General features: G+C 37.7%; 2 protein-coding genes across 28 annotated transcripts in view; one reads left to right on the top strand and one right to left on the bottom strand.

Moving 5' to 3' along the window:
• The first annotated feature begins 415 nt into the window (after positions 1–415).
• Positions 416–13,397, top strand: tor1 (torsin family 1). Of its 2 annotated transcripts, none has more exons than XM_006640635.3 (5): positions 416–907; positions 5,380–5,645; positions 7,520–7,695; positions 8,120–8,247; positions 10,317–13,397. In XM_006640635.3, exons 1-5 carry the CDS (start codon positions 709–711, stop codon positions 10,559–10,561), a joined length of 1,014 nt encoding a protein of 337 aa, XP_006640698.3. In that variant the 5' UTR covers positions 416–708; the 3' UTR covers positions 10,562–13,397. The 2 variants fall into 2 exon arrangements, with proteins under 2 accessions (XP_006640698.3, XP_015222118.1); XM_015366632.2 differs by lacking the exon at positions 416–907 and adding an exon at positions 1,486–1,762.
• An 843-nt stretch (positions 13,398–14,240) lies between these two features.
• The window catches only part of fnbp1b (formin binding protein 1b), a 113,223-nt gene continuing 100,580 nt past the window's right edge, over positions 14,241–26,883 (bottom strand). For 16 of the 26 annotated variants that reach the window (XM_015366606.2, XM_015366608.2, XM_015366602.2 and 13 more), the window contains 5 exons: positions 24,939–25,048; positions 24,489–24,621; positions 22,747–22,871; positions 22,055–22,194; positions 18,689–21,764 (listed from right to left, as the gene is read on the bottom strand). In XM_015366606.2, coding sequence (XP_015222092.1) covers positions 21,586–21,764; positions 22,055–22,194; positions 22,747–22,871; positions 24,489–24,621; positions 24,939–25,048 — 687 coding nt within the window. In that variant the 3' untranslated portion in view covers positions 18,689–21,585. The other 10 variants (XM_069183359.1, XM_069183370.1, XM_069183372.1 and 7 more) reach the window with 2 other exon arrangements.

Raw genomic sequence — 26,883 nt, 5'->3', positions numbered from 1 at the left:
GTTAATTAAAATGGACAGTATGCTCTGAAGTCTGTTCCCGTTCAATGCTGTTATTTATTGTGTAAAATAGTTGCCCATTTTAATTATTAATTCCGTCTTTTCCGAGATAATGCTAGTCTTCAGTGATTTATGATAAAGGTTGGCTGTTTTAGGTAGAAATTGTAGTTCAACAGTAGCCACACATACATTGCTATGCGTTTTTAATTAAAGCTGATGCAAAGATCTCTTGCCGCAATAACGTGGATGCCGTGTTTTTTTATTTATCTTCATTATCACCATAATAAAAACTAACACGACATACTGTATAATGATACTTTCTCAAAGGATAAGCAGCTCACTTCTGAACATGCACCTTGCCCCTCACCTTTTCCCCTGATAAAGATGGCGTCGACTTCGGGAAATGACGTCATAAAGATTAGTGAGCAGGCAAGCTGTCGATTCACTGAAGAGGATCAAAGATTGTACTGGTATAGTGAACTTATTTCGTGTATGTGAGTTAGAACACTCCAAAAAAAACTGAAAGTCCTGATATTGACAGACCACGTTTTTGGAAAACTGAATATATACTAGAGTAAACTACACGTTTTGTGTTTTAGAAGTAAATGTTTTTATAACCTTAGCACAGTACAGTGACTTCTTCAAGAACTTTTTCCCCCCAAGGAGTTTATTCGGTTTTTGTTGATAAGGAAAGCAACAAGAGAGACAACAATGAAACTTCAGGGTCGAGTTTTTTTTGTCGTTTGGACGTCTTGGAGTGTGATGATGGCAGCAGCGATTGAGCCCATCACTACCAGCATCGCCGTGGGTATGGCGGCAGCCCTCACCGGCTTCCTCGCCACCTACCAGAATGTGCTCTACTACTTTCACGAGTGCTGTAGAGAAGAGTGGATCTCCTTTAAAAGATCTGGTAAGGTATTTTCTATTAGTTCTCAGGTCCTACGGTATTTCTCATTCGTACCTGGTCTTGGTATACAGGTATATTTGTTATAACTACCTGGTTCGGTTTCTATTGATAAGAGTTAAGATGTGCGTCTCCGGCACAAATGTATTCACGTACTGCGATTTCGTTAAGTAACTTTGTACATAAACTGCGTTGAGTTTAGCATTTTTGTTTTTCAAGATCACAAATGCTTTTACAACTCATTATATTCTACTAGGATGTCCTATTTACAAGGACACTATTGTATTACCACAAATAACTTATAATGTGCATACACTGCAACTGATTAACGTTGGGATAATATATTTTTGCGTGTCATGATTTCTGTAAGTTTTTCATTTTATTTTTTACTAGTTTAAGAATCTTTCTTACAGATAACGTGATTATTGCAGTTATTATTTTTAATAGGCAAGTTTATTAGTAAAAGCTGGTGAAATTAGATTTTAGTGATAGGAAACTTTCATGTGCATTGGTGACGGAAGCGTTTGGGGGTTTACCGAACCGCCCTGTCGCACTGAAAGGACGTCATTTGCGGATGTCAGTTAGCTGACAGGCTCTGTTCTCTTTTCCATGCAGGCTTGTTTTTGGCTACACTGGAAAAACTGTTCTTTACACTCTATATCTTTTGTTTAAAATATATCATGAGAAATCTGCGCCAGGGTCTGCTGCTGTTTTTTTATACTTCCTTCGTGTGTATTCATGCATTTGAGCCCATCTCTACCACTTTTATAGTTGGGGGCATAAGTGCATATTTAGGAAGAACAATATACAATTACTTTAATGAAAACTGTAACGACAAATGGATCGCATTTAATTCCACCGGTAAGGCAACACCATTCGTAATTCTAAGTTTCTGGGTTGATTTAGATTTTAATTTAAGAAATAATATCGACAAAGATAGTTTCGATTTCGACGATAGCAAGATGTCGGCGACAGGTAGAATCCGTTAATTATTTTGTTGAATTTCTGTTTTTTTCAGTCACTATACCAGTTTTACCATCTGGTTTGAAGTCTTTTGCATCGCAAAAGACATTAAGAAATTATTGTTTCATGCAATCAAATGTAGTTTATTTTTCATATAATGTCTTGTGATTGGTTTTTGCTTTCTATTTTCATTGAAACTAATTCGCGCTTTTTGTTCTATAAGTAGCTAAAACATTGTAGGAGTCCTGTTGTAAATAACGGAGAATGCAGTTTTTACTGTATACAAAATGCACACACTACTGTGGCACACAAAGATGTATAATACAAAATAAAAAAAATACTTTAGTTTCTGTTTACAGAATAGTCCTACATTCGATTCACTATTTTATCACATATTTAGTGTGATTGTGATTAAAATACTTTAAATATCCATAGTGAGCTGTAAAAAATCTGAATCTTATGTCCTGGTTGGTACCATAGATTCTTTCCATTAAAAGAAAAATGTGGTACATACAGTATAACTGTGTTTGTGCCAACCTGAGGCGGAAAATTAAAATCATACTGTATGTCTCTACTGTAAAAGAAGAAGACCCACCTAATAACACAGACTGTCTATATATGTTTTGTGGTTCTTTTGCTGTCAGAAATAATTTTAAACAGCTTAATTGATTCCTTTGGCAAACCCAATGACAAATGATGCATGTATTCTTTTTAACAAAAGGTTGTTTTAAATTATGCCCCCTGCCTATTTTTTCACCAATCAATTTGTCTCAGTAGGTAAAAGTGTGTTCTATTGTCAGAAGATGTATATGTATAGAGAACCCAAGAATGGGGTTTTCCTAACTCTGTGGTGAATTATCCTGTGAAAGAGTTTGCATAGCTGGTGAGTTAAAGAGCGCACTTGCTGTGACAGGGAGGGGATCAGCTTCTGCTAGTGTCTGATAGGGATTCCAGCGTGCTGTTGGTGTTGTTGTTTTATTAAAGCACCTGATGTGTCCCATGTCTTTTGACTTTGATTCATTGTGTTGGTTTATGGCTACATCTGGTTCCGTCTATTAATAATTTTAGTATTTGTGTAGCACTTTACAGATTTGAGGGAAGTCTCGTCATTCATCCATAACTGAAGCTCAGCTCCAACCTGAGAGATATGTGGCAGGTGTCATGCACAAACAGCCCCACTTCATAGTAGCAGATCAGGCAAAGAAGAAGAGAATTGACTACAGTCGATCAAGATTTTAATTTTGTATTTGTTATAGCCCTTCACAACGGTTTGACACAAAAGCATGTTGTAGAATTATATAGCAGTTGATAACAAATCAACGGTAAGCCATGTGGGCGTGGAGGAGAGGAAAACTAGAACTCCCAGTGTGAGAAAATAAACTTCTGGGCCCTATAGTGCCTCCCCCACCATGCAGAGAGCTTGTGGTATCTTAACTTTGAATACATTTTGGACAATCTCTGTAATAGATTGTCTGGGGTATGCGAAAAGATCATTTCTAATGCAAGAAATTGTAAAGGGTTAATAAAGTAGTTATATATTATATATATAATATCAAGGGCTGGGATTCTGCTGTCCTAGATCTGATGTTGCTGGCCATCGAGACATGTATGCTTAGCGTGAGAACCCAGAACCCAGCGCTGGGATCCTGACAGTGGAAATCTGAAAATGATGAGAAGTGTGTGATGGGGTTTAGGGCCACCGTTAGAAGTAAATAAATTCATGCATCATGCTCTGAACATTGCCCTGTGATAGTATAGGCTAAGAAAAACCAAATGGACTAAACAAATAGGTCTTGAGCCTATGAGGGGCCTTGTAAGTTGTAGATTAAGGTTCAGGTGGGTAGCTGCGTCAGCATGCGTAGGCTGCAAAGGAACAAGTAATAGGTTTATTCCATGCTGAAAAAAAGAAGAAAGAGAACACAACGTTTCGGCCGTGGAGCCTTCTTCAGGTCAAGAAGGTCAATTAGGTTTGATAGGTAAATGTAATAGATTAGGTACTAGAACAATTTGTTGTTTTTGAAGATGTTGATCAGTGTCACCTGAAGAAGGCTCCACGGCCGAAACGTTGTGTTCTCTTTCTTCTTTTTTTCAGCATGGAATAAACCTATTACTTGTTCAGTTGTAGATTAAGCCAACTGTTATTTTGGAGATTCTTAAGACTACTACAGTAAGTACCTGCTGTCCTCAGACCAAAGAGCTCTGCTTGGTGTGTTTGTTGTTAGAAGTTCTTCTAAATATGGTGGGAGTGTGACCTTTTAGTGCTTTGTAGGTCTAAAGGGTTGCTTTAAACTACTGTATGTCCTGTAATGATGTGGGAGCCAGTGTAAAGGTGTTAATACTGGAATTATATGCTTGAGGTTTTTTTAGCAAAGAGATGTGCAGCGACATTATGAATGAACTGAGGTCTGGATATAGCTTTCCAGAATATAGCCCATTATCTTTAATCGTCTTGTCTGCATGTAAGAAATGAATGTGCCAGTTATTCTGTGCTGTTCGTTGAGAGAAATCACTTTATCTTGAAGATGTATTTTTTAGATGGGGGGAAAAAAGCTAATTTATGCATGTTTATGTATAAATCAAATGAGAGTTCTTGATCAAACAATACTCCTAAATTCTGATTTCAGTAAAATTGCACTGTACATTGTTTTATGATGATGTCTCATAGTGGGAGCATGTGTAATGAAAACAATAGGCCTGAAAAGGGAACCTTGTGGGACTCCAGATGTGGGTATAATTTAAAAGAGAGCACAAATCTAGAACAAGAAGTGTAATGTTTCTAAACAATTAATATTTGGTGGCCAAAGGTGTCAAAAGCTGCATTTATCTAGTAGTATAAGGGCAATGCAATTCAGAGATTAAAGGACACTATGCTATGAGCAGCATGAACACGTTTGAGATATCACATGACTTAAGGAAATCATGTAGTTGGTTTGGAACCATTTTCTCTAAGATTTTAGGTAAGACTAGGTGATTAGACATAGTCCTGTAATTTCTTAGTCACGGAAGTTGGAAGATTTTAAGGTATGGTCCTCATTCCCTTACCTACCATAAGAAATACAGGTTTTGCAAGAATTTAGGTAAACTAAAAATGGATAAGCCATAAGGTGAAGGAAGCTTATATTGTGTAGGTTTTCTGTATTTCTGTACCTTATGAGTTATCTTCACCACTACAGTAGTCATCCTCAACAACAAGATGATGGTTTAACGTAGTTGTCTCACATCCCCTTAAGGCCAGATTCAGCATGTTTGAATTTTGAGATCTAATGAGATCAGGCTATACTGTAAGTATTTGGAACCTGGGCTTTAGCATTGAGAGTACAAGATCCTACCGACATGCTCTTATAATTTGAGAAAATTAACCAGGTAGAGTACCTGAAGAGTAATTTGGAAAGTTTCTGCATTTTGTCATTAATTTAAGGTTCTAATTGAGCCCTTTCAGGAAGGAGCATGTCTTATGTTAGCTGTCAAATGTTTCTTGAAATTGAGGATTTTTTTCCTCATTTTTATTCCCCCAGGTCTGGAGGCTGATCTTGAGAAGAAACTGTTCGGCCAGCACGTGGCCTCCAAGGTTATTCTGAAGGCAGTGACAGGCTTCATGAACAACAAAAACCCGAAGAAGCCGTTGGTCCTCTCCCTCCATGGGTGGACTGGGACGGGCAAGAACTTCGTCACGCAGCTGATAGCCGAGAATGTTTACAAGAAAGGCATGGCAAGTGGCTATGTGCACCAGTTTGTCTCCACTGCTCATTTTCCCCACCCCAGTCACGTTGACCAGTATAAGGTAAGTGAGTCGTATGCAACACCTGCTCCACAAAAGTCTAACTTAATAAACCTCTATAGTGTCTGAAATACCATGTTTGAACAGCCTTTTTAGTACACTGCAGTACACTTTGTTCTAAAAATGTTTTTTTTAAGTTACATGATTTACATGTTGGCAGCGCTGTAGTTAGCATCGCTGCCTCACAGTTCTGGGGCCCTGGGTTCAATTCTGGGCTTGGAGTTTTTAATCTGTGTGGAGTTTGTATGTTGTCCCCATTGTGGTGTCTCCGGGGGATAGTTTATGTAAACGAAAGTAGTACTTACACCACACTTTACTGTCCTCCGATCCGTGGCGTTTCTTCCAACAACTGTCTTCCTAATACAGTCCGTAATCCGTTCCCTTAGTCCTGATTCATTCCGAGTTCCAAAAGTTCGTAATAAAGACAATCCGCGATGTATCCTAAACCAGTGTCCGTAATCCAGAACCATAAACCTTTCTCCTTGCAGTCGTTCGTTAGCCCGATCCTTAACATCCACCTCTTTCCACTCTTTTCCTCCAAAACGCATTCACCTTACCGGCTTCCGCCCTGTTCACTGCCTCCGGGCCACTTATATTCCGGTTCCTGATGCGTCTCAGCTGTGTCTCGTTGTTTCTTAAGGTAGACCCTTTCCATCTACTGGTCAGCTGATTCTTTTTGTCCGCCATCTTGCTAAGGTCAATCTCTAGCATTTTCAGTGTTTCGTTTCGGAAATACCTGTTAGAGATGACCCTTCCCCGGGTCCTCTTACACCATGTTCACGTGGGTTCCCTCCTAAGTGCTCCGGTTTGCTTCCACAGTCCGAAGACATACTGGTAGGTTCATTGGCTTCTGGGAAAATTGGCCCCAGTGTGAGTGTGTGTGCGTCTGTGTGAGTGTCCTGTAATGGACTGGCTTCCTGTACAGCGTGCCTGTCTGTCCTGCCTTGTGCACCTTGCTTGCCAGAATAGGCTCTGGCTGCCCCTGCAACCCTGAATTGGATGAAACAGTAAAAAAAAAGGATGGATGGATTTACATGTTACTTTTTCTTTTGTGATTACAATAATCATAAGAAAGGACTGAAAACCAGCTGGAATGTTGCCTTACCTACTGTATGTGTCTTGTCTTTAAAGCTCCTTCTGGTTTAATTGATGGCTTGCCCATCAATTTTAACCCACTTGATGCTCATTAAAGCAACAAGAAACTGCCCGACTAATTTTCCTCAAACACTTAAACTCCATTATGCCAGTGCTTATAGAAACTGTCAGGCTGCCTGATACATCTTGTTTGTATAGTAACCTGTTGAGATGTTACCTTGTATATATTGTGACTCAATAAAGATAAGTGACTTCAAAATGAAGGGCCACTGGGTTCAAGCTTAGCAAACAGGACTTTGACCTAAGTCAGCCTAATGTGGGAGAAGGCAAACTCTTAAACAAACTTGCTCATAAAGACTTATTTTCCATTTAGTTTTTGCACTATTGCCTTTAAGACAGCTGAAATATTTTAATTTAATTCTTCTGGCTACTGAAAATATTCTGGGCTTGATGGTATTCAAAGTAAAACCCCCAAAATAACCCATGTAATGAAAAACCTAAATCCTTCATTTTAGAACTTGAAACTTCGTGGAGTCTGATGGCAACATTCGGTATACTTTTTCTCCAAACAGCAGTACATGAAGGGCTTCAGAATTTTTTTTTGCCTAAAGCTTTTTTTCCCAGCTTTCACTTTGTGAAATGCAAAACTTTAATTAAAATTGCTGTTTATGTTTTGGATTGCTGAAGAAATTATTAATATTTGTTTATCTGACTTTGGTTATGAGACTCAGCTGTTGGACCCTTGCTCATTTGTATCATCTGCATCTTTGCCTTCTGTACAGGTGCAACTACAGCAGTGGATTCGAGGGAATGTGACCAATTGTGCTCGATCCCTGTTCATATTCGATGAAATGGATAAAATGCACCCTGGACTGATTGACAGCATAAAACCATTCCTTGATTACTATGAAAATCTGGATGGTGTATCATATCGCCAGTCTATATTCATCTTTCTCAGGTATATTAGAAGGTTTACTCTATTCACTTTTGGCTTTGTTCTAGTGCACTCAGTATGTACAGTCAGCACCTTTGTTCATAAATTAAGCTACATCAAATAGAAGTCCTTTGAAAGAGTACTACATCCCTCAACACTTAATGCTATGAATGCAAAATATATAGTTACTGTCAAAACAAAGTCTGTCTCCTACCTTGGATTCTTGTTTTCCTACCATATTGGATGTTTTTGTTTTAATGAAAATAACAGTCTAGTCAGGCATAAGTGCCTACAGAAGCTCTTCAGTTTAAATAGTTTTGGTTCATGAAGAGTCATAGAAACATTTCTTGCCTTCTGTGTTTCAAATGAATTTGATGATACTGTCAAGGAGCCTTGACACCAATCAGTTCTCTCCTCTGCTTCTCCCCCCATCTTTCCATTTTTACAGCAATGCTGGTGGCGAAAACATAACGAGAATTGTCCTTGATTTCTGGAAAGATGGGAAGGAGAGAGAAGACATTCAGCTAAAGGATCTGGAGACCCAGGTCTCTCTTGATGTCTTCAACAACAAAAAGAGTACGACACATTTGTTTCTTGTCTTTCCTCTCACTTTCTGCTCTCCTGCCTCTCTTTTGGTTTCTCTGCAAAATTTAGTCGAGATGTGACCTGGGAATGGCAGCATGGAGGTGTGGTTGGGACGCTGGTTCAAATCCCAGGTGGGATTGTTGGTACTCTGTTGGTGTCCCCTTGATCAAGATGTTATCTGTATAGATTGTTACCAGAAACTCTATTGATATAAATATATAGGTAATTGAAACACATGCAAGTTGATGTGGATAAAAGTGTCTGTTAGATAAATTAATAATGTTACATTTTTATCTCATGGTGTTACATTTTGTTTTCTGGCAATCTTGAGGTCACTGATTTTAAGTCACTTTGCAGTGCCAGAAGAGTAACTTGCTTTGACTTCTGATTTCTTGATTTCTGTTTCTCATAAGCTTTTTAAAACTCTTTACATGTGACTTTAAGGATAAAAGTAGAATTCTGTTTTGTATTGAGGATTTTAATAATCTTTGACTGAATTGATTCTGACAGTTTTGACATTTGATTCTGAGATGTGAACAAAAAGGTAGCAGTTGAAAAGAGAACAACTGGCCTGTCCTTTTTGACTGGTTGCTGTCAAACCTCTCGAAGGATCTCTAGAATTTGGAACTTGCAGTGACAGTGTCAGTACTGAAGAGGTGGCTGTTCCAGATCACCATACCCCTTTGTGTAAATACAGTGCCTTTAGAAAGAATTCACCCCCTCACCCCTTTCTTATTTTGTTCCTGTTACACCTCCAAATTTTAACACGTTGAGTCAATACTTTGTACATAGTCCTTTAGCAGCAATTACAGCCACGAGTCTTCTTGGGTATGTCTGTATGAGCTTTTCACATTTAGATTGTGGATTTTTTGCCCATTCTTCAATGCAAATTTGCTCTCACTCTGCAAAATTAGATGGAGAGCATCAGTGGACAGCAATTTTCAGGTCATACCACAAATTTTCAATTGCATTCAAAAGAGCTCTGCAACTCTGTCAGTGTTGTAGCTTGCCTCTCGGTCACTTCTCTGACAATTGATCTTCTTGTCTGGTTATTCAATTTGGTAGGACAGCCTGATCGAAGTATGTGCCAATATGTTTCCATTTTGCTACAATGGACTTCACAGCGCTCCTAGGAAGGTTCAAAGCTTTGCCAATCTTTTTGTAACCTTCTTCAGCTTTTTTCCTCCTAACAACTTCTTATCAAAGTTCCAAGGGCAGCTCCTTGGTCTTCATGACAGCAGGACTGATCTGATCTGCTGTTTTAGTTGAGACCTCACAAAGTCAGTGATATTTATTGTGAAATCAAGCAATTGAACACAGGTGGATTTGAAATGAGCACAGGGTGTACCTTGTTAATGTATTTAGTGTGATCTCTCAAGATAATTGAATACATCAGCCAATTTAGGTTGTTAAAACAAGGGGGGGAATTTTTTTAATATTATTTTTAATATAATTCTGAAGACATCAAAATACTTCATTTCATTTTAACATTTAGATAATTACTTCTACAGGAGGGGAAAAATCACTTTTAAATAAGCTTTAATGTGACTTTGAAACACAATAAATAATCAATGGGGGGTGAGTACTTTCTGAAGGCACTGTATATCCCTTTGATTTTAATGCCTTTAAGCGAACACCCTTAATGTGCTCTTGTCCCCTTATATCCCTGTTTTATTATTAGATGAAAAAGACAAAAGTGATAAACTAATCATGACATTTTGTCTTGTCTGCATATTTTGGTAATTTAACCAAAAAATAAGAATTTATTAATGATACTCTAGTCATAAAACATTAGAAATAGGCAAAGTGATGGTGACATGCACATTAAATACTTATCTTGTTGTACATATAACAGGCTAAGTGGCAGTAAATCCATTATCATCAGTGATATCAGCCTCTTAGAACCTGGATATTGCTGAATTATTTGGCTTTGAAGCCAAATGTGCCCACAAACAGCTAGGAACATCCCAGCACACAAATTCACTCAGCACATGTAGATACAATGGATTTCACATTTGAAGCCTGTCATAATTCCTGCTCTGCCCCCTGTGTTCTTCTAGGTGGATTTTGGCACACCAGCCTCATCGATAAGAACTTGGTGGACTTTTTCATTCCCTTCCTGCCCCTGGAGTACAAACATGTGAGGATGTGTGTGTTAGCGGAGATGAGAGCCCGCGGAATAGAGCCAGATGAGGAAGCAGCCAGCAGTGTTGCCAGTGAAATGAACTATTTCCCCAAAGATGAAAAAGTCTTCTCTGTCAAGGGCTGCAAAACTATTGGAGGAAAGCTAGACTTCTACATCTAGAGGTCTGGAAAAACATCATTGGATTCCACAGGCCTCTAAAACTGCAGGGGAACTGATATCTGACAGTTGGAGTTAAAAAGAAAGAACCTGAAGGCATTGATTATGCCTCCCTGTTCAGTCTCGTAGCTCTCTTAACCCAGTGCTAAGGCTGGGAAGAAGATGGACTTTGGAGACAGTGCATCCAAGTAGTTCCTCTCTGGATTGAAAGACAATTAAGGATGATAAAAACTGCTTCAGTGTCCATTTCTTTCTGTCATATTGAAACAAGTTGTGATTTGATATGACATCTTGGGCAACATGACAGTGATGATGTATATTTTAAGTTCTGTTCAAATTCATTTTTGGAATTAAAACGGGATTTTTTAAAAATGTGAACCAGATTTTTTAAAAACAACATTAGAGGACTGGTTTATAGTGTAAACCCGTTGGTGCCGTCGTATGTATTTTCATAGACAGTGTCATTACAGTTTCATCTTTTTACTTTCAGATTGACATGCCTTTAAACCATGAGCTTATAGCACATGTTTGAACAAAACAGCATTTGTCACATGAAGCTCTTTTATCCAATGTATAATACAAGTCTTTTTAATTGGCTGTATCGTATAGTAGATCATTGTGCCACATAGCCAATGCTAAGTTCTTATTTAATTGAATTGAATTTACCAGTGAATCGGTGTAACATTTTGAGGCCTTCATTAACCGAGGACCTAATTTTTCAAGAGCAATGGTGGGATTTCTTGATTTTGTGATAGAATTTTTAATGAAAAGGGGACTTTTGAGTGGCCCAACCTGGAAAGCCACTTGCTGTAAATGTAGTATAAGCCCAATAGGTCCCACATACAGTATCACTAGTTTGGACCTGGGCTATTTTGTCAGCAAGCTGACAGTTTTGATTCACTAAGCACCGCTGCATAACTGGCTCAGCACATTTGGAGGTTGTTGGGGTTGAATCAGCTAGCTAATCCAGAGACCCCTAAAACTCAACAGCTACTGTATTAGTAAGTTCTAGTGTCATCTATGAGAGATATATCTCATCTACTCCTTCAATTGATGGTGACTATCCTGCAGGGCACTGTGGAGATTGCAGTGGGTTAGATGGTAAACCAGTCCATCGCTGGTGTGCTGGAGACCTTTGGTCTGGTGCAGGATCATTTCAGCGAACTCCACTGTGAAACAGTGATTCCATTTTGGGAAGGTTTTGAATAGAAACACATTTTGCAATTCCCCATTGCAACATCAAAAAGCTGTTCCTGGGACATGCTGGGCTGAGAGATAGAAGACTGAGGCATAGCTCCTCTTGGTGACTTTAAGAATAAACATATGAGAATAGCACTTTAAGATGTAAAATAATTGATTCTTTTCAATGTATCAAAGAAGTTCCAATGGCCAATATTTATATTCCATTACCTGTTCTAGAACTATATTGTGCATACTGCAATTTAGCAGCCCTTTTGAAATTTTCACTGTCAACAAAATTTTTCTGCTACCCCTCAAACAAGTTTATAATACAATCCCAGTTTTGTAGTGTACTGTGGGAAAAGAAAATGAAGTCCGTTGTGTGGCCCTAAAATAAATATTTCTCCAGGGCTTTTTATAATGTCCTGTAATAAGGGTGTCATGGTGGCACAGTGTTGCCTTGCACCTCTAGGGGTCTGGGTCCAATCCCAGAGCTTGGGTGCTCTCTGTGTGTAGTTTGTATGTTCTTCACACATTTGCGTGGGTTTCCTTCAGGTGCTCAGGTTTTCTCCCACAGCCCAAAAACATACTTTAAGGTGAATTGGCTTCTGGGAAAACTGGCCCTGGTGTGTGTGCGCCTTGCAATGAACTAATACCCCAACCAGGATGTATCAGCTTTGTGCCACTTGCTTGCCGGGATAGGCTCCGGTTCCCCCATGACCCTCTACTGGATAAAACGTTTAGGTAATGAATCCTGGAACCTGTAATGGAACTGCTGGGCAGAAGAGTGGTGTAAGCACGCTCTTTTGTAGGAGAGAATGTTGTACTCCGTGGGAGCACAGCACTTTCAAGCACTGAAGCTTTCAATTGTAGTGGTGCAAAAGCTTCCCAAAAAAAGCTCATCATTAGGTAATCTTAATTTTGGAAAGAATGATTTAATATTTTTGGTGTACAAATTATTTTTTTGTTAAAAATGTTTGGAAATGCTTTATTTTGCTTGGCACAAGGGAGCAATTTTGTGTTATTTTAATTGCTTTAAATTAATGTTGTACTAAATTGAGCACTGTTTTCAGAAAGAGAGAGTAAGCTAAGTAATGGCCATCCAAATCCCTGAACCTAATTTTTCTTTTGAACCTTTTTATGGAATAATATCTCCTACAAGAGGCTTAAGAGACCAGCCTTAACACAATTTACTGTACATCTTTTCACTGAAATGTGTAGGAAATGTAATATCTTTGTGTTTTTATAAGATTATGATTATTATGTTAAAAAAACTTAATCACATAATTTAAAACTGATGTGCAATTGGAAATCGAATACTAATACAGTACAGTATATGCCATGCAAAATAACGTTTTCCTTTAAATAAATCTCAAAATGAGGAGAAACATAATTGTTATGGAAGTAATTTAAAATAGTTAACACTCTCATCATGAAATACAAGCAGGTTATAGTGATTAGAAAAAAATATTTTCTGAAAAGAAATCAGTTGGAGCTTTACCTAAAAACGGAGCTTATGATTGTGCAATTTCTAAAGACCTGGGTAAAATCCAGGTCTGATCTTAACTCATGTTTTCATTCGGTCTCTTTGTGCTGTTAAAATGTCCTTTTTTTAATTTGCCAAACATTAAAATATGAGTCTTGTTTTGTAAAAAAAAAAGTTTAAAAGTGTTCACATTTTTATTTGTATGTACCGCACTCTTTACTTGCAGTTTTCTGCTTTTAAATTTTGTCAAATTGACATCCAAAGAGTGAGTCTTGAAGGTAGGGGTGCCAAATTTCAATCTTGGAAAGTCATTGTGCCTACAGGTTTTTAGGCCAGGGCTTTTAACAGCTTATCCCAGCTCTTAATGTGCCGCTGATTTAAAGATATCTATAAAGCCTGTTGGACCAGAGCTGGGCACCATTGTTTAATGGGCACAGGATTTAATATTTTCTTATTTTATCGTGTCCATAAATCAAGAAAATAACTTCTCTGGGCAGAGGTAATTCTTTTACAGTAGTGGGTGCTGTAATTTAAAAATGATTTTGTGCTGCATACTTAATATCTACAGTCCACTTCTCTGTTAACTCTAGTATCCTGAAGTGGGACATGAGTGGGACATGAGAATTTACTTAATATAACACCGTTTCTTCACCTGATGTTGTAAAGAACCCAAATGGATGGACAAAGTGGGTCCCCTATACAGCATGTAAAGTGATGTAAAGTGATTTGAGATCCTTCAGGGTCGAAAGCAGTATATAAATACTAAGAATATTTAGCATGCTTTATTTTCAAGTTTGCATGGATGGACTCTTCATTGGACAAGTTTTAAGCTTGTTAGATGAGTAAGTACTCTAAGACAGTTATTTCCTCACACTTGAATGACACAGTAGTTGATCTCTCTTTAATAATCTCAAATGATTGGTTTAATTTATATATACATAATATTCATCTCTGAGGTACAGTAACTACAACAAAATCGAGATGCATTGGCAGGACTACAGATGAACAGACAAAGACTTGTAAGTGAACAACATTGTTTTTTAATATTTTATTCTCAAATAGATCTCTTATCTTTACCAATACAATGTATGAAAAGCAGAGGGCGCAATTGTAACATGAATAACCAGGCATCTGCTTTTGTCATGAAAATACAGGACACAGCAAGGCAGACCAGATTTTTTTTATATATATATGTACATTTGTGATGATTTTATGTGCTACTTCCTCTGTCACAGAAATTCATGCAGTAAGTGTATTATGCAATAGGAAAAAAAATACAAATGCCACAATTCCAAAACCCAAAGTCAGAAATTTGACTGAAAATGAATTGAAAATGACTGAAAATGAAACAGAAATGAATTCTATTTAGAATAACTGGATACATTTTGAAGCACACTCTAAGATGAAATAGTAAATGTTTCAGGGCTGTACTCTCATTTCGAAAGTATCTTTTGCTTGCCATATCACGCCATCACGATTGAATTCTTCTATCAGGGTCAGGCATGAAGCTGTTTTCTGGACTGCAATTTAAAACTGAGCTAATTCAGGCTGATGGGAAATTCTGGAGCAGTCAGGTGCCTTTCTCAGAAAGGCTCATTTCATTTTTGGAATTTTTTTTTCCACCCCCTTCCTGCTCTGGGAATCATCATTCAAGAAAATGATTTAAGACACATTTTACATTCATAAAAGTACATTAGGGGGACTATGTTTTTTAAATAAAATATCCCCGTTAAATACTTAATATGTGGCACCCGTGTAAATTACAATCTGTATATTTTTAAATGTTTGAAGGATTTAGCAGACTTAATCTAGAAAGTCATAGTAAAATACACGTTGACAGAATTTGATTTTGAATTATTCTGATTATGGTATTATACATATTATGATATACTGTAGGTGTAGTGGCTACTTTTCATTACAGTTGACCATGGAGCAGTCCATTTTAATGTTGCTAAATTCTGAAAACTTCTTGTCTGATTAACTTTTTTTGAGTTCAAATCATTCTTTAGCCCTTGAGTTCCACAAGTTTACGATGATTTGTTTTTGAAAATACACTTGCATGAATTTCTGTAAAATGCCAAAGAGGAGAATAATCATAAAAATTGGCAGGGGACAAATGACAGCCCAGACACAGACACAAAAGATTACACTGCTCCATTGAATTTCATTAGTGGCTTAGAAACTACAGGACTGTAAAATTAACAGCACAGACTGCTTCATTTCATTGTCACAAATTAATGAGATTAAAACAGGAAACAGCTAGAACAACAGAATACTCACTGTAACTGGTGATGATGTTCATATCATGGAAAAAAAAATTCTAAGGTACTAAACTTTCTGTCTCTGTTCCATTTTAAGTTACCCTGCTATAGATGAAATGTACACCTCAAACATACATTAAGAAGAAAACCATTGAGAGATTTAGCCAATTTAGTAAGAAAAGGAAACTCTTTTGACACCTACTCCCCTCACAACTAAGAGACTAGTAAGCATTATGAGTACTTATTTACTTGACAGAAAACATTTTTGTTTGTTTTAATTGGCACAGTTAATGTAAAGTATCCTGTAAAAATAACTTGTGAACTTCAATGCTCGGACACAAAAGCTTACTAAATGTAACAAAAAAACAAAGTGCAAAACCATTCAGAACATTTGGCTGACTTTACAAAACAATGTCTCTTAGCAAAGCAAAACTTATTTTCAACAACCGTACAATTACAGTTAAACCTCTTAAAAATAGATTTTTTTTCAATTTGTTTTTAAACTTTTTATTTATATATATCATCTGATTCTGAAAACATCTCCTGTACATATTAGGATGAGTTACAAACCACAGCAACTTAACTTGAGGTGACCGATCCTTCATCAGCTCAGGTGCTGTTTCAAGTTCTCCTTTCATCATGCATACATTATATCCGAATGTTGTGTAACCTGTTCAAGGCTTTGCCATTGTTTTTCATGCTTGTTTTGTATTTCTAATGCACAGCCATTGGTAGACTACACTGCCAACATCTGGGGCTCCAGCTCCTAGGTAGTGGTCAGAATCTTCATCAGAGACAGATGAGTGCCAAAGTAAATTCAGGCTTTCTCTAAGAGACTGTCTCACTACTGCAAACATACTGTATGTCACGTATTATTATACTACAATAGAACTTCCAAAACTGAACACTTGTTTCCCTAACATTTATAATGCAAGAAACTGTGGACTTGGAAATTTTTCTGTGCAATGTTCATGATAAATGAGTCTCATACGTTTCAGTGCTGTTAAATCTGTTTGATCCAACAATCATAACCCAAAAGCTGTTTGTACTAAATTTCTGTGATGATCCTCATCATTCACTCAAGCTTAGCCATTGCACTGTGCTGATTTAAAATTTTAATTTAATTACCAGACTTTAGGGAATCCTTACTTAAAAAATCATCAGTCTCATCTTTAAGAAGTGTTTTTTTAAACAAACAGGCTTCATATAGCATTAAGACCATTTCAAAATATTCCTATGAAAGTTAAGAGCTGTGTTAATATGAATTCCAAACTTTATTTAATGTTCTTCCAAAATGTATTTTTGGCGAGGGTTTTTGTTTAATAGCGATTGGTGTGATCAGTCTAGAGAGAAGAAAACTGACATTTGTGTAACCCCATAAAATTTAATAAAATCATTATGTGCCACAAAGAACAGAATATATTGACATATACTATTTGTACTGAGCTGACAATAATGTACTGTCCGGCTCCACATTACAAAGGACACATATTTTTTATATATAAAAAAGCTGTGGCACACAGAAGAACCTTAATGGGAGGCTGCTAATCAAATAATTACTGCTGACCACAAACAGCCCAGAAATGCCCAATTTTGCTTTATAATACTCTAATTATGCCTCTTCAGTAGGGAAAGTCTTCAAGGACCAGTTTAACACAACTAGCTATGCAGATAATCACCTTATTTCATAAAAATTATTACACAGATTGCTCATTACTGAAACAGAAAATGATTTCTCTGTGGGTCAGAGCCTGATAGTAAAAAAAAGTATAATGAGGTAACATGGACTTGTTTGTAACACTGTTCATGGAGATTGGCAGTACTTCATTTTTGTTTTCTTAAATAAAATAGGATATTTCTTCTCTATCTATTCAAAAACAAATTGTGATCCTCAAAAACATTTCCTCATCAGCTGGAGGGAAAATGAAAATTCTGGGAGTGCGTAAAATTATTAAATTCAACGTAACACACACGCAGGTGATCATGCGAGATGGGGGGGGTATAACACAAAATGAAAACACAGGCACAATGTAGAAAAAAAAACATCATAAAACATTTAAAACTGTACAGGCAATGGTTAAATTAAAACAGGCCAAAGACTCCAAAACCATTTAGGTTGGCAAAGGCAGGGAGACAGGGCGAGCATGCAAGCTTAGAAAAACGGCGAAATTAGGAATCAAAACACACGGCCTTGTAGCCTGGGTGAGAAGCATGTGGAGTCCTTTACCGGAGGGTGCATCACAGGAGAGAAAGACTGGGGGAAGTCATGAGTGACTCATCTACAGCACACTGCCTACAGGCATAAGAACGTGAGCAGAAAACGGAGTCTGTGTGCTTCCATGTAGCAACACAAGTTCACGTTCAATCCTGTCTTTGGTACAGTATGCCGTGAATTGTGTTCCAGTGCAAGATGTCCAATTCGGGGGTTAACTTTTTTATGCTTGCTTTTCGTGTTTGAGAAAAAAGCATGAGAAAAACAGATGCACAACTGGCTAAAATGTCTTCTTTTTTGCACTTATTGAAGCCACAGAGTGAGAGTAGCACAACATGCTATGAAAAGTAGTTAAATCCCATCCTGCAAAATCTCTTTCTTTCTAAGGCTGTTTGTAGTATAAAATGAAATGTGTTTTCTCCATGCAGTATGTTCATGCTATGCCATTAAAATCATCTGCAGGGAATAGTCCTGCAGGTCCATGTAAAGGCAATGTGAAAGATCTACAGTATGTAAACTTTATAAACCAGGTATGCGGGAAGGTGGCTTGGCTCTGCAGGAATAAAATGGTTTCAAAAGATATGGTTTCTGATCCTGTGGCACACCCTTCTGGTCAAGATCACGTTTTATGTCTTTAGCTAGGAGCCCTGTCAAAAGAGCTGTGAGCATTAGCAAGTGACCACTGCTGACGAAGAAAAGGAAGCCAAGTTAGTATGTCGAGAAGCATGCCTTGCAGCAACAAAAGAAGCAGAATATGAAAATATGATGGTTGATAAATTTGGTTTCTTTACTTTTCTTTCTGCTACCAGAAGGAGCGTTCAATCAATTGCTTTTTTTACTTTTGAGTGGCGAAAATCAACCGCATCCTAACTTGTCCCCTTTTCTGGCGTCTGTTTTCCTGACTAAAAGCATTTTAAGAGGAGGACGGGTTTCTCCAGAAGCAGCTTGCCCTGTGATTCCTGTGCCAGCCCCACACTTTTAGGAATCTGCAATTTAAAACAAAGAAAAACAAAAACACAACACAAATAACAAGAACATGTTAGATAGGATGCAAAAAAAAATTAGATATGGAGGGAAGAAATCACATTCCCCATAAGACAGGCAATGCAATTCTGTGAAATTATAACAGCAATAGCACTGGCCATTCAGTTTTTAACTACAGTATGTACTGTATAAGTATATTTGTTCAGTCCTGATTGTTTTTGGGCTGCAATGGTTATTTTGTCAAAATATATCTTGTGAGTATAAAAGCTGTTTTGCAGCTCTAGTCTGATTTTTAGTTTTATTTCAGTTTTGCAAGGTTAACACAAAAAATAATACAATTCAGACACATTGCTTCAAAAGCAATAACAAAAACCTTTTAGAATGCAACAGAAGCAGCCCATGCACTCGGTAAACTTGGGACGATAATGTCTGACAAACATTTCATTCCTGCCCTGAACGCGTCATATTCCAGGTGACCGATTTGTGCTTAAGGAAAATGAAATGATTGCAAAACTCTCTATTTTGTCGCCATAGTGCAGATGCAGTTATTATTATTAGCACAGTAAACTACATATTGGCAATCTGATAAAAATGGAAATGTTAAGTATAAGTGTGTACTTTTTCATATTGTATTACTATATATGAATCCTCAGTAACCTTAAAAAAGATTAAATATTTTTACACCACAACATTTTACAGCAGATCACACAGTATTTGTCAATCTCATATGCTGCACAGCACTTTAACATATTAATGTGAACAGCAGCTCAGATGGTTTATAGCAGGACTGTATAGTAACCCACTCTGTTTTCATTTACTGTTGGTATGCACCTCTTAAAAATACAAGTGCTTATGGGATTTTTAATTTTCAAATAACATTTCTTCATTCTCTTCCGAAACCAGTTTATAAGTATACTTTCCCTTACGTCATGCTTGTGTCACTAGTATTTTGTTGATTATTTATGGTCATTGTGTATGAGGATGTTAATGAGAATGTTAGGTTTTTGTTGTGGAAATGTTGAAAAGAATGAATTTGTTGATTCCCTGCCCAGCATGAGCAATAGAGCCAATAGTGATATTTTCACTCAAGAAATGTACTGAGTTAGGAGAAAGGGGAAAAGGGTGTTACAATAAGGGCACCTTATATACAACAATTGTTCTTAAAAAGGCAGAAAGAGAATAATATAGTGCTCAGTTTAAAGAACAAATCTGGCATGCATAAATAGTGCTTAGTCAGCCACAAATCGTTTTAGATTGTGAGTTGAATTGTTACACAAATACCATAAAAAACAAAAACTAAAATGTGGAGTTCCTGGTGTTGCCAAAAAAATCGAGACATTGAAATATGTACTGAAACAAAGAACGGTATCTGACAGATACGCATGAAAGCAAGTTGTTTCTCATGCACTTGGTAAATCCTCTTGATGAGATGCATACATTTTTGAAAGATAAATATAAAATAGATTATTTAAAAAAAAGGTTATTTTGCCGAACAGATTTGCACTTTTATTGCAAATATTTGCATAGCAAGGATGTCTTTGCCTGCCACAAATACTATCTGACGTCATTTTTGCAGAAAGTGAGGGATCATGCATTTCAGTTCATTTACCTGTATTTGGCAACTTGGTTAGTTTTCAATCTAATTAGAAAGAAATGTGTTAAAGATTTTGCTTCTTTTCTTCAAATACAATTTATAATTACAGAACTAGAAACTGCAGAACATAGTGTACATACTGTCTGAACATCGAATGATTAACATAGTCACCACATTTTGTAAACTAAGTGCTTTCAAAGTCTTCATTTACCACTAAAAGAAAGTATGGATTGTGTTGTCTGTTTAAATAACCAAAACAGCACTGTGCAAAAACAGCAGTGGAACACTGGAGAGGGGAGAGAGAACAAGCTGTTTTATTTTTTAAATCTCTGTCAGGTATTAGTGTACTCAATTTCTGTTTTTGTGTTTGATTTATGTGGAAGTAAAACCTTTAGCCAATACTACAAGTTAAACAAATAATGTTAAGAGAAGAGAGATTTGTAGGTACTGTAAATGTATCTTTAGAAGAAAGATATGCAGGAAAAACAAAAAAAAAACCCTCTCTGTAACTAAAATACAAATAAAAAGCTTTTTGGCAAGATGCACCAAAAGATTTTTTATTACAACATCTAGCTTTCTTTCCGCCAAACAAACAATTAAGTGATATTTTAACGATGCAGTAACATTTCTGAGAAAGCAATACTAACTGAAATGGTTTCATATCAGTATGACTTGATAATTCAGGAAAACATGCATGTAAGTGTGAAGGAACCACAAACCTGTCCATATTTTAAATATGTACTGTATATACATCTGTTCAATCATTTATGGCACCACTTTGCTATATCGTAAAACATTAAGAACAGCTGATAAAACAGAGCAAACATTGTCCCCCATCAGTTGTGCTTATGGAGGTAACTATCACAGAAGTTAATCAGAAAGCCTTACATGTGGACCAGTATAACCAGCTTTACCACAGGAAAAGGATGTTCTTTTTGTGCTTTTCACTCTCTGGTGGCATTCTCCCACAGTTACCAGCACTTAAGAGCTGAACGCACAACATAAAGAATTATTTTAAAAACACAGACGACGCAATAGTGTGTGCAGAAAACAGTGAAAACCCTTCTTCGCTCCCCCCCACCCCCAACAAATTCCAGTGACCCCACCCCATTCCTCCTACAATGCAGTGATTTGAGAACAAGGACATCTGTACTCACTGAAGAAGGGTTTTAAATTGTCCTGCATTGTAGCACAAGCTCAAAGAGAAGGTGCAGCTGGCATTAGGGCTGCCCTGTTCTGCCACCTGAACTAAGGACTGGCCCTGCTTGGATTGAAGAGATAGCACTTTGGATGCTCTTCATGTGTCTACTGTTAAATGTATGTCATAGCACCTTTGGCATTTGTGTCCAAATAGACCTCAACGTATGACGTAGGCACGTATCCCTCGTCATCCTCGTTCCTTCGCACCCGGGTCCAGCCATCCCCTTTGTCTTCTTCAATTACGTACAGCATCTCCCCTTCTGCCACTGTGATGGTGCCTTCATTGTGTCCTGAGTAAACAGAGAAAGGAGTCTGAATGCGTTCATGAACGGTCCTAATGACGCCCATGTATTCTCAGTCTGATGCAGAAGGAGGGATGAACCAAAGGCCGCTGCACCTGTTTGGAGACCAAGAAGATTCTCAAACACACAAGCCAATCACGTGCTAGGCAGCTCTGTTCTTCACAGCTGAGTGTGTCTTTGGAAAGGCAAACTTAATGGATGCTGAAAATAAAAACAAAACAGAGCTTGCCTTTCCCCCTCCCCGGAGCTTAACAACAGTGACTCGCGAGTTACTGTACCTTCGAATGGGTAAAGGGCTTTGCAGGTGCCGATAGTGGGAAGGGGTTCTTCATCATCAAACTCGTCATCAAACTCTGTATTGGGCACCTTGATCTGAGTCTCGGAACTCTGCTCTTCTGTGTAACTGCCATCCGGGCTGCTCAAGGGAGGAACACATAGAGTAACTATAGCAACGGCTCAGAGTGGTCAGAACAGGGCAGCCTTTGTGAAGGACGAAGGTTTTACTTCCGCTTTCAGAAGCTTAGTTCTATTTGTAAAGTGAATTTTTCCTAGAAGTTCTGTTTAATTAGAAAGTAAATTCTTAATTTGAGATGTATTATTAATCACTGGGGGCCAAGCCCCAATGGATGTGCCACAGTCTCCTAATTTGTTGCACACAAAATCTACATTTTATAAGTTATTACAGTAATTGCTTAGAATTACTGTCCTGATACATTTTTACCAGACATACATTACAGATTAAGAAACATTGATAAAACCTGTTGGACTTTTGCACTCCAAGGAGGAAGACTGCCCTTGAGTCCTGTTTCCTTTATTCAATCATATTAGATAGGCTAATAAACTAAAAATACAATTTGACCTTTTTATTACATTTTCCAATTTGCGTTAGCTTTTGAAACCTTTTACTAGTAATAATTCGGAATCTTTCACCTCCAGCATCTTCCCTCTTTCCAGATGAGCTGTACTGTACCTCTCACGGTCCTGTGCGCAGTTGTTATTGACAGGTGTGCTGTTTTGGGTCTCATACAGTTCACTCTGTCTTCGTGGGGGCTCACTCCTCGTAGGCAGCCTTCCTTCCACCTCTGCCAGCCAGCCCTGGAAAATTACAAGCCATCAGTCAACCAGACTACCACACTACAGGAGCTGAAATTCTGCCATTGTTTCTGGAAGACGCTTGGACTGTTTCAGAGGATACCCCTCAGGTACCGAGGTCAAAGTTAAGAACTGCCTCTTTAAGCTGTCTTGGGAGTATGATTCACACTCCACAGTCCAAAGGCCCCAGAAACATTGAGAAAATTCCTCTAGTCGTGTAAAAAAATATTATATCTTCTCTGATGCTTAGAGTGCTGCTCTTACTGTTTTCTGTACTGCTTTCATCTTGTTCTACAGGAAGTAATAGTAGCCTTATTTATCACAATCATATAAATTTGATCAATTGTCTTATCTGTTGTTTTTGCACTCAAAATAGGTATTTTCTTAATTCTGACTCAAAAACTAAATGGTGGAACTGTTCCTCCCACAAACAAGTTTTGAGCACAAATTATTTTCAATCTTCTACACTCCCTGATGAAATCAGGTGTGCAGGTTAACAACAGGTTAATGAGACTTTTAAGTCAAGCAAGGAAATTGCAAACAAAGTAGGCAGTAGTTCCATTTATGCCTTGAATGAAGTTCCGCTCAGTACATTCTAGTGACACTGATCAATTAAGGTTTTTTTTAATGCTGTGGTTGGATACCAGGACTGGTGATTTTAAATATTGTGAAAACTGAAACCAAAAAGAATTCCTTTCTGATAAGACCAGCTTAATGTGAAGAATTATGTTAATGAAAGAAGACAATTAAATAGAGCACTGTGAATAGAATAAATTGAGTGTGTGAGGTCCCCTATACAAAGCTATGGTGAGCTAATACTCCTATGAAGTATTAACTCTTGAACTAGATATTATTGCTTTTACTGCATAAGGTTTTATTAGTTCATACAAAGTAAAATTGTTTACTTCTTTTAAAATGACTTAATTGTTAATTCAAATAAAAATAATTGGTCAGGATACTGCTACACAGCACCCTGTGATCAGAATCAGCTGGCAGAATTTCATATACACCTTCTGTTCTGTTTAGTTCATTTTGGATACTCCCAATGGGGAAATCCTTTAACTTGTAATCTGTAAAGAATTTAGATAAAATTGAGGTGGGTGAGGGATAAGCATTCAGGCTTTGGCGTTAAAACTAAATATCAGCCAAGATGCAAGATGGAGTTTTTTTCAATATATTGTACAGCTGCTCTTTCTCAAGTGCCAGAAGAATGTCATCCACAGATAACATTCTCTGTGCTCATGCCTTATGCTGTCTCCTTACAGGCAGCAGAATACACATCTGCAGGAATTGGAAATGGTTTCCTATGTTGGGGTAGGACCACGTCTGTTTTCTGTTTTATTTATACAAGCTCTGTCCTCTGAAGGCATTTTCATTCCAAGATACCGCCTGAGTTGCCTTAAATGATCGCTTGCATCTTGGTAGGGCTTAAAGCGAACGCCTTCTGTGAGGTTAGCAAGGAGGTGGGTGAAAAGGGGAAGGAGAATATGAACACAACACAGCTTGATTTTTTCAAGCCTGTTTCTGAGAAGTGCACTCCCTTCAAGTGCAGCTAGATCCTCTTTGTGGCAGCAGCCTCCCACAGTGCTCAAGATGACACGAGCAAACACTGGGACTCACTTCAAATTTCTGCGCCTCCAGTCGCAGCTTTTCAATGTTTTGCGAGATTTCAGCTAATCGCGGGTCAACGCTGGCTGGGTCTCCCATCTGGGGATTCTTTACATAGACGTCTTTCATTTTGGTCAGTGCATCCCTGCCACAGAAAAATAAAATGAAATTCCTGAGATACAAATTCAGTTACTGAACAGGGCAATCTTGATGTCGGTTTTTGTTAAAAACTCAGTTCTCCTAAAATATTTGATTTGATTATAATACTTCTCCTTACAGAAACCTGTAAATACTGAGATAATAAGTTAACAAAATAGATCTTTGTCTTCTCATCGCTATTAAACTCTTACATAGCTGTAAGAGTTCCTTACAGCTATGTAAGCTGTTCCTTTAGAAAGTGTTCTGAAATGAAACAAATAGGCAAGGTAATGAAGAATCCTCTGTAGAAAAATGGGATTTTACTTCTGATCCATCTCTTTCTGTATTTCCTTGTTGAGGTCGTCAATCTTTGCCTGAAGTTTCTTCCTCCTCTGCTCCGGTGGCAAGTGGCTAAAATCTTCCGGCCCAGAGCCCTGGGAAAGGAGAAAATCGCAGTTAGCATCTGCACATTTCCTACCAAACTGGAGAGACTATACACCCATCTACCACCAATAACAGATGCAGTACACCCCTCTTTAAAACAATTTAGCTAAAAACAATTCAAACCCTGTGCCATACAGCCAATTGGACATAAGGTTAAAAATGCATTATTGTCTTGTCAATGCTGAGCTATTACAATGAATAAAGCTCCTGCCATATTTTCAGCTACGGATTTTTGTATTTTAGTCAGTAAATGAAAGGACTTCTCTGTATTACACCAGTATATTTTCTACATAGTTCTAACACCGTTTTTACCCACAGATATACTGTATATAGTTTTTACAACGGTGAAACTGAAATATAATTTCCTCCCACTCCGATCCAGCTTTCGATTACTGCTACTGTACAGCCCTCCAATGGATTTCCCATTGCAGTCACTTTGTCTGTTCCCTGCTGGCCATGGCCAACTACTAACTGCAAAATTTGCAAAATCTGCTGGGACTCAGACAAGCAATAGCCTATCTGTAAGGCTTGCTACAGTAAGTGCATCATTACGCTTGGTTTGCCATTAGGGTACTTCTTTGATTTATTAGCACTTGGACGTTACATCCACCTTCACTGCCTGACACTGACCTTTTCACCTGTCCTGGCACTGCCACAGCAAGGGTATAAAACCTCAGCACTGCATTTACAGTGCATGCCACAAGTAAGGATATTCATAAATAACAGCTCATTAAAGCTGGATCTCAAGGGATGGAAGGCATCCAAGAATGCTCAGCTTCATCTCGGCCCTACTAATTGAGCACTTATTTTTCACAGAAATTATGTTTTAAATCAAGGGGAGACTGCAGCTTTCCCACTGCTGGCCTCTATAAACCTTTTCAATCTCTGGCCTCATCCCTGTGCATTAGCAAAAATGCTATTAGAAGCATTTTCTTTTTTTCTCAGGAGGGTCACCTGTACTTGCACTCAGATTATAATTTACAAATATCCCACAATTAAAAATACAGTGCTGTTTAAAGAGCAGAGTTCTCATTGTGAAATATTAAAATAATCATTTCTGCTGACCAATTGTTAAAAGTATGTTGCATGTTAAAAGTATTAAGTCATTGCAGATCATTTTATTATTATTAACAAACTTGTATATGTCTAAAGACCAGCCTGCGCCCAACCACTGGTACATGATTCACATGTGTGGCAGCTCAACGCTGCACCAGATGGTGGCACTAGTCATCTTTTTTTCCCTGACAGGTACATTTGTATGCTTCATTACAAAGACACCCCACATAATGGGGAAAAGAGCTTCAGACTCAGTCTCTGCTGGGCCACTGGGTTATATATTTTGTTTTTACTTGAGTCAGGAAATAATGTTTAAGAAGAGATTTCTCCCATTTTCCTAGGCAACCTCTTTATTTATTTTATACCACATACTTCATGGCATACTTATTTAAATTAAAAGTGCACAATGGCTCTTTTTCATTTTGAGACACATTTCTGGCACCAGATTCACAAACGTTATCTACATGAAACAGACTGGTTAACCAGGGCTTTAATCTAAATCTCCTGTTCATTTTTCAGTTCAAGATCTCAGCACTGGCCTTAAGAGTTTTGATGTTGCTGCTCAGACTGAAAAGGTTTACAATCAACTCTTTTGCACACTAACAGATCACAGGCCTGCTTATTACAGATGTCACCACACCATCATAAACATGAAGCACCTTACCCCATCTCTCTGCATGAGAACCCAACACCTTAACCAGCCATGCAATTAACATATTATTTAACAGTAAATTAAAGAGAACATTATTTTTAAAACAATTTATTTTTT

The sequence above is a fragment of the Lepisosteus oculatus genome, chromosome 24 (assembly GCF_040954835.1).
Source record: "Lepisosteus oculatus isolate fLepOcu1 chromosome 24, fLepOcu1.hap2, whole genome shotgun sequence".
Taxonomy (NCBI): Eukaryota; Metazoa; Chordata; class Actinopteri; order Semionotiformes; family Lepisosteidae; genus Lepisosteus; species Lepisosteus oculatus.
The sequence above is the reverse complement of the archived record's forward strand: the minus strand, read 5'-3'. Positions and strand labels throughout refer to the sequence as shown.

Excerpts from the sequence above, each read along its gene's own strand:
- tor1 (XM_006640635.3), top strand. The coding sequence starts at position 709 with ATGAAACTTCAGGGTCGAGTTTTTTTTGTCGTTTGGACGTCTTGGAGT. Across the intron at positions 5,646-7,519 it reads GTCACGTTGACCAGTATAAG|GTGCAACTACAGCAGTGGAT; the intron begins GTAAGTGAGTCG and ends CCTTCTGTACAG. Across the intron at positions 8,248-10,316 it reads TGTCTTCAACAACAAAAAGA|GTGGATTTTGGCACACCAGC; the intron begins GTACGACACATT and ends GTGTTCTTCTAG.